This window comes from Nematolebias whitei, chromosome 5 (assembly GCF_014905685.2).
Source record: "Nematolebias whitei isolate Nwh7 chromosome 5, NemWhi1, whole genome shotgun sequence".
Classification (NCBI taxonomy): Eukaryota; Metazoa; Chordata; class Actinopteri; order Cyprinodontiformes; family Rivulidae; genus Nematolebias; species Nematolebias whitei.
This window is the reverse complement of record NC_056502.1, coordinates 8,703,295-8,711,490: the sequence shown is the minus strand read 5'-3', so window position 1 is coordinate 8,711,490 and position 8,196 is coordinate 8,703,295. Positions and strand designations below refer to the sequence as shown.

The following is an 8,196-nucleotide window of genomic DNA, read 5'->3' as shown; positions in this document are numbered from 1 at the left end:
ATAAACTATTGTCTGAAATGCACAAACAGTATTTTTCTCATTTAAAAGGAGTTACTGTGCACGTTAAGACTGGGATAAACCATGACGTCTGCAGAAAATGTATTCCCCCATGGAGGTGCTTGGTGCTTGTGTTCAGGTCCAGATACTTGAAGGTCCTTTCACCAGACCTTGCTCTTTGCGCAACACTGGTGCATGAATACTGCAGTCCCGCGCCTCGCAAAACCCCGGCACTCCCGAGTTCCCGACAGTACCAGGCGGACCCACCAGACCAGGGAAGCCCCGAGGCCCACGAGAACCCTCAATCCCATTTTTAGGTTCTGCTGGGTGACCTGGGAAACCTGGGAAAGGTCACAGAAATTTAGAAAATTAGATTTGCCATTAAAAACAAACAAGCATTTTATATTGACTACAAAAATGAAGTGAGTACCGGTAGTTAATGTCATGTTTGTTTGTTTGTTTACAAAGTGGGAAAAACACATTTGAACATCCACAAAATAATCTAAATCCCAGTAATCGGGGAGAATCGCTCGTATTAATTTATACAGAAAATGTTTTGTCTCTTTGCATAAATATCAGGAAGATGATCTCACCTCGGAGTCCCTGTGGTCCATCGAGTCCTGGCGGGCCTTTGCCTGGATCCCCTGTGACGCCTTTAGGTCCCTTTTGACCTGTTCAGAAAAAAAGAAAAGTCATGACTCAAAGCACCAAAGCGCAGAAGGCTATAAATTTAGATGTGAAGAGGAACAGTTGTTAATGTGTCCTTAAACAGGCGTTAATTTAAACAAGCAGTTTTTGTAAAATGTGTAGGAAACATCTGAAGCTAAAGATGTTAATTTTAGCCAGTGAATAAAATAGTGTAAACATTTAGTGCAAAAGCCATATGACCATCAGTGTTACAAAGGGACATAATGGTTCGAAATATATACATATATATATATATATATATATATATCTTTTATAGTTGATAGTTTGATGTTTAATTGCAAGGATTTGCTGGTTTGTCATGTACAGATGAGACATTTTCATTCAGATGCAGAGTTGGGGTGGACAATGAGAACAACTGGTTTCCCTTTTTAAGGAAGTTATCAGTCCTACAACAACAAAACTAAAGGTGCGAGTCACTGACCTGGAGAATCATGACACCCTCCAGATTTATTATGAACAGGTCACTTTACCTCTTTGACCCTCTGCTCCTTTCTGTCCTTCAGTCCCTCTGTCACCTTGAACACCTCTGGAGCCCTTTTCTCCAGCTTTTCCTGCTTTACCCTGATGGACAATATGGACTTAGTCTATTTAAAGTTTTATGTGCACTTCAAGACTTATTTTAACTAAAATGAGAAAAACAATGTCCAAAATTTTAATCAGTCAATGAGATGCTCTGCAATTCTATCAAAGTGATGAGAAATATTTGACGAACTCTTACAGATGACATTTGTAAACCATGTTCTGCTGTTCTCTGTTTAATTAACTCATTTAGGAAACTACATTTTTATAAAGCTCTGGAGAAATGAGCTGCTGGTCTTCCTATCACTTTATGTGAATCTGGAGAAAAACCTACAGTTTTGCCAGGTGGTCCTGCGGGTCCTTGGACTCCTGGAGGTCCGATTAGAGTCCGGTCGTTGATGGGACAGCCTTGGGCGCACTTGGCTTGGATTGAAGGGGCGTACTGGGAGAGCTGGGCCCTGACCACATCTTTACAGAGCTGCAGGACCTGCTCGTCTGTCAGACCTGGACCCTGAAACACCAAAACCACAAAGTTTAGCTTCTCCGCATCACTGATAAGGATACACGAACGTTGTATTAGTTTAAATTAAATGTTTTTCAAAAAGTCAGTGAACACTTATAAAACATGTCGTAGGCAGATAAACAGATTCAAGACGGGTGGAAAAGAAAACATCCATCACATATGTTAAATAATTGTACGTACAATTTCTTTAATTTAGCTTTGTTCATTAACATTCACTAAAACATAATTAATGTTTACTATAATGAAACGTTTCATAAATCAGTCTACAGATTAATCTACTATAAATCAGAGAACAGAAGCAGCTCCGAGGAGGTCAACTCTTTACGTCTTGCGTGCAGATGTTACTCACAGATGGACCTGGGGCTCCTTTGGGTCCCGCTCCACCTTTACCACCTGGGTCACCGATTGGACCTCGGTCTCCTCTGGACCCTGGGATGCCAGGTGGTCCTGGAGGGCCTGCGGTGCTGGTTCGACCCGCTGCGCCTTTTGGGCCTCTCTTTAAAAAATAAAATGAAAAACAACAGAGGGATAAAGGAGAATATTTATTCAGTTAATTATTCTGTGCTTTTACTTTACACATTAAAACTCTGTGACTTTACATCAGCCTCGTTGTGTGACTGTTTTTTTATGACTGACTGTATTTAAAACCAATAATGATAAATGATTCTCACCACATAATAAATTTGGGGGACATCTTTAGTTAAAATTGCATCTTTAATCCTAATTCACAAAACTTTTTATTTAATCAGTAATCACAAATCTATTTTAGCTTGTTTTTAGGCTTTATTGTTCTTATTTTTTTGTAAAGTCCTAAGTTTCCTAAATCAGAAACTTTCCACACCCACTTAGATGTGTGTGAATCACAATGGCACAATTATAAAGAGAATAAAAATGATGTGATCACCTGTCCTTTGTCTCCTGGACCAGCCTTGCCTCCCTAATGGTTTAATAAGAAAAAGGAATAAACAAATCAATAGTAAATCCCACAAAAAAAAAAAAAAAAGGAAATTGTAACCGTGTTCATAAAGCAGAACAACAATGTTGCTTCCTGATATAAATCTACATAATTACCTTTTGTCCTCTCTCTCCTTTAACACCTTTCCTCCCAACTGCACCCTGAAAAAACAAAACAACCAGTAATTGTGGTGAAAGAAGGAAGAAGTTGTGATGAATCAGAAGTTTCATAAAAATAACAGCTGACTAATTTAAAACAACTTCATGAAAATGAGAAGGACAAGGAAGAGATAAGGAATGTCAACAAATGGGGAATTCCCTTCAGACATCCACGTCAGTGAGATTTAAAGGTATAAATACTTTATGTTTACACTTCAAAAAGTTGTTTCTCTATGAAAAGGTTTCTCGCCCAACAGCAAAACTTTATATAAGTGTGTTTACACAAGATGCTAAACCTCAAAATGTGTTCCTCACATGCCATGATCTGAATAAAACCATATACTAAGTGAACAGAATGGACCATATTCTGATACGAACTCTCTTTAGGCAACATGTCCACTCGTGAATAAAATCAACTTTTATTAGTATTTTAAAAGAAACAAAAGGGTAACAGAGCGAGTGTTTAATTAGAGGGAATAATAAGTATTAGACTTAAACACAATTATCAGTTTGTTAAAAAATAATCCTCACCTTTTCACCATCTGGACCCGTTTCACCTTTAGCCCCCTAAAGAGAAACATTAGTCAAACTTGTATATTAAAGGTGTAAATACTTCCAGAACAATAAATGTGCCAGTAAAACAATATATTTTTTTAAACTTGTATATACATTTCTGCATTAATGATGTCTTTCTAGATGTGTTAGCTGCTGATGCTATAATCGCTAATGCACCCCTATACCATCAGAGAGGGAAGCTTTTGAACCGTGCACTGACAACAGGCTGGATGTTCCTTTTCTTTTTAAGTACAAATCATGGCGCGTTAATGGTAAACATAATTTGTAAGAAAACTCTTAACTCATTATATATTCTCCACTTACTTTGTGGTATAAACATTATGGTGATCAATATAAGAAAAAAATATATATTAACAGAATGAGTGGAGGTCGTTTTGTGATGCTAACTGAGCTGTTCACTGGTTGGAGTTGAGTTTACTCACTACTGGGCCCTGGAGGCCCTTTGGTCCTGGTTTTCCATGCACGCCAGCATCTCCAGGAGCTCCTTGACCTCCCTGTTGAATAACAAACCAGAAAACCTCAAGAGGGTTGTGTTGTTTTCATAACTTTTAGCATTAGCTGCGGTTTCTCTTCTTGGCTGCAAATTTTAAAAGATCAACATTGTCACAAATATAAAAGTAAAATCTATTAAATTTTAGGCCCCACTGCGTAAAAAACTGATAAAATATCAACAACTTCCAATCAACTAGTTTGGTTTTATTGGGACAAGTAGAAATATTTGTTATTTGAGCATAATCTTAAATCAAATGAGGTAAAGTTTATGGACAATGTCAGAAAAAAATTTGACCAGACAAGTAAAAATACTTTATGTAATGATTAATTTAGAGAATTATTCATTTTGTTGGTTCCAGTTAAAACAGTAGAAGGTTTATGTGGGGATTTTTTTTAAAGTGGTTTGGCATTTTGACTGAAACACATTTTACAAACCAGAAATGTCTCCTGAGAAAAACAATCAGCCCTTTTGTAAAATCCTTCAAATTCTTTGAAGTGCACCACAAGTATCTGTATTAGGCCCAGTTTAATGTGTCATCACGGTCTTTGCTGTATTCTCTTCCATTTCCATTTAACTTGTCCTAAACACCAACAAAGCTGAGGCCTTAACTTTTAGTCTTTTAGACCCACACCACACTGCAAGGACAAATTTTGTGTCTTTGTCCTAAAAGTCCCAAAATAATCCAAAATGATTTATGTATAAAGCGTATAATAAAACGGAACAGATGCCTGTTATTGTTGTTGTAACTGTTTGTCCATGTAGCAGTCAACAGATATGACCAGTAGATCTGCTGACAGGCACCATTCCAATATGGTGGGTATAATAGGTGCCTTGGGACACCACAACATGTGGGCATGGTGGGGAATCAAACCTATGACTTTCTGGTCCCAAGTCAGCTACCCTGCCACTGCTCTACAGCGGCCCCTTTTTATGATGCATTCAATGTCTCTATGGCAAAGCTGTTGAATAAATGCTTACTTCTATTTAAAAAAAGTTAAAAGTTCACTCTGTTAAAATAAATACAGACTGGAAACTTCCCACTTCTCTTTTTAAAAACATCCTACATACGGAGTCTAATGCCTTAAGATATTCTTGACCTTTGCTAAATACATTTAAAAAAAAAATAATGAAACTTTAGAAGTTACCAGAAACTGATAAGCAGCAGAAACATCCAAACAGTCCATTTTTTGTTCTACTTTTATAGTTTGAGGGAAACTCCAAAAGTTTCTGTTTACAAAATTGTTTTTATTCTAAAAATAAAATATGAAACTAGTTGACTAGTTTTATATAATTTACTGACAATAAATTACCATTAGTCAATAGATGTAATTACCGTAATTTCCAGACTATAAGCCGCTACTTTTTTCACACGCTTTGAACACAGCGGCTTATACAATGCTGCGGCTAATTTATGGATGTTGTTGTTGTTGTTGGGCTAACGAGCTTCACGCCACCAAAACATTTAGCTTCGTCACACCCAGGCGCTCACATAGCTGCCCAGTACCCATCTCTCTTGGGTAGCGATCAATGGCTTCCTGGTAGACTACTGCATTTTTTTTAATCAGTCGTGTTAAAGGCACTGTTCAGAAAAAAAAAAAAACATTTACTGTATTTGTGTGCGTTACTGGTACGTATTTAATTAAAATAAAATAAAAAAATCTATGTAAATATCTCTTGTTACAACGTGAACACCTACAGACAAATGCGGCCTATTTATGTAAAATTTTAATTTTCTTTTTAAATTTAGCGGGCGTGGCTTATATTCAGGTGCGCTCAATAGTCCAGAAATTACAGTATTTCAGTTAGTTTTTTTGGTGCTTTGTTGTTGTTTTGAAAAGACAATAAAATGTATGTACCATAAAACCACAAGTCTGTGAAACTGACACACTGGACATCACTCTGAAAAATGTACATTTTGTGATACAGGCTCAGATTATGATGAATCCTGTGGTTTCACATCTCTTTTCGTTTTAATGACAAAAGTGAATTTTTAACAGAAAAGTTTTTTAAAAAATAAGCTTGTTCTTGAGAAATCTGGATAAAACAATGACAAGTGCTGACAAGTGTGTTTGATCCAAAAGATTATTTGTGCAAGGCTACATCACACACACACACACACACACACACAAAACGTGCACAGACAAGCCATCAACTGTAAGTTTACGTCAATTTATGACTAAACGGGGGCTTTTATATGGAAAATGTACAAGAGAACCATAACAACCCCCTTCATTGTCTTCCTTTGAGGCATACAGGATATTCTGGTGAAGTTGGGAGTTAATATCTGTGTCTGTATTTCCTGATCTTTTCAGACTTGTTCAGTTGTTTACTCACCACTCTGCCCACTCTACCTCGAGGGCCCCTGACACCTCGATCACCTTTACTGCCCTGGAATTAAAAAATGGATATAAACAAGTGAAAGAAAAAGTATGTACAAAACTACATGCAGTTTTTTGGTATTTTATAATAATAATAATAATAAACTTTATTTCTATAGCACCTTCCAACAACGCCTTGCATTGACCAAGGTGCTTCACAAGACAAAACAAGATTAAAAACAGGACACAATACATCAGTGCAAATTAAAAAACACAGCGAGAATAAAACACAACACGTGTTCATCCATCCATCCATCCATCCATTATCTTTACTCGCTTCTTCCTTTCTGGGTCAAGGGGGTCACTGGTGTCCAGATCCAGCAATCACTGTGCGAGAGGCGGGGGACACCCTGGACAGGTCTCCAGTCCATCACAGGAACACAGAGACAAACAAACATTCACTCCCTCACTCACACCTAAAGATAATTTAGAGTTACCAATCAGCCTAACATGCATGTTTTTAATCTGTGGGAGGAAACTGGAGTACCTGGAGAAAACCCACGCATGCACGGACAGAACATGCAAACTCCACCCAGAACGACCCCCAGCTGGGATTCAATCCAGCAACCTTCTCGCTGAGAGGCAACAGCTCTACCTACTGAGCCACTGTGCCGCCCACTACATTTTTTCATTAAAGGTAAAATAACTACAGTATAAATAATTGGTAATTTTCTTTCTTTTTTTTTTTTTTCTGAGATGATTCTTCCTGAAATCCTGTAAGGGACTGCTGGGTCTCTGACTTATTAGTAATTGTATAAAATAAATAAAAAACAGAAACTTTTATTTTAATATGAATATGAAGGAGGCAGCACGGTGGCGCAACTGGTAGAGCTGCTGCCTCTCAGCGAGCAGGTCCTTGGTTCAAACCCCGGTCCAGGGGCCTTTCTGGGTGGAGTTTGCATGTTCTCTCCGTGCATGCGTGGGTTTTCTCCGGGTACTCCGGTTTCCTCCCACAGTCCAAAAACATGCATGTTAGGCTGATTGGTAACTCTAAATTGTCCCTAGGTGTGAGTGAGAGAGTGAATGGTTGTTTGTCTCGTTTGTCTCTATGTGGCCCTGTGATGGACTTGCGACCCGTCCAGGGTGTACCCCGCCCCTCGCACAGTGATTGCTGGACATGGGCACCAGCGACCCCCGTGACCCAAAATGGAATAAACGGGTAAAGAAAATGGATGGATGGATGGATGAATATGAAAGGCACTTGAGGGTTGAACGAGTCCAGATAAAACAATTGTGAGTTTGATTCCAACTGCTTCTAGAGAAAGAAAACTGACTTTTACATTTTCTAATTTAGTCAAAGTAAAACTAATCTGGAGGGATTTCCCAAAAGGAAACATTGAGCTTTAGAGTCATAATTGTTATCTAATGACCTTTGAAGATGACATTAGATAAATGTAGCTTTCTGATGCCGTTTGCTTTTTGAAGCAGATACTTTGATGACATCAAAACAGTACAGTATATTCATTCTAAGTGCAGCAGTGAGCCCCAGGCTAATAGATGCTGCAGTATGTAGTGACACTTTTCCAATCCAGAAAAAACAAGATTAAATATTTAGAACAAATTTATATAATATCTAAACAATGGTATTAATAAATCATTCCTGATATTGCCATGAATCAGTGAAAAGGATGTTAGCAGAATGAGTTTCATTTGAGTTTAGAACAAGTAATTGTTGCTGACATGCAAGCCAAACAGAAGTAAAAAACTGAGAAAACATTAAATTTATTCACCTTAACTCCAAATGATCCAGGCTCTCCTATCAGCCCCGGAACTCCTACTGGACCCTAAGGAGGAAAAAAAAAGCAGAAAAGGGCTGTAATAATAATAATAATAATAATAATGATAATATATATATATATATATATATATATATATATATATATATATAT

General features: G+C 37.6%; 1 protein-coding gene across 1 annotated transcript in view; it reads right to left on the bottom strand.

The window, feature by feature from the left end:
• zgc:113232 (uncharacterized protein LOC541546 homolog) overlaps positions 1–8,196 on the bottom strand; it is a 22,515-nt gene continuing 14,319 nt past the window's right edge. The window contains exons 16-26 of the mRNA XM_037676782.1: positions 8,038–8,091; positions 6,264–6,317; positions 3,859–3,930; positions 3,392–3,427; positions 2,819–2,863; positions 2,652–2,684; positions 2,097–2,243; positions 1,559–1,735; positions 1,176–1,266; positions 591–668; positions 1–338 (exon numbers count right to left, since the gene is read on the bottom strand). Of these exons, the coding sequence (XP_037532710.1) occupies positions 133–338; positions 591–668; positions 1,176–1,266; positions 1,559–1,735; positions 2,097–2,243; positions 2,652–2,684; positions 2,819–2,863; positions 3,392–3,427; positions 3,859–3,930; positions 6,264–6,317; positions 8,038–8,091 (993 nt within the window). The 3' untranslated portion in view covers positions 1–132. The remainder of the gene's footprint in view (positions 339–590; positions 669–1,175; positions 1,267–1,558; positions 1,736–2,096; positions 2,244–2,651; positions 2,685–2,818; positions 2,864–3,391; positions 3,428–3,858; positions 3,931–6,263; positions 6,318–8,037; positions 8,092–8,196) is intronic.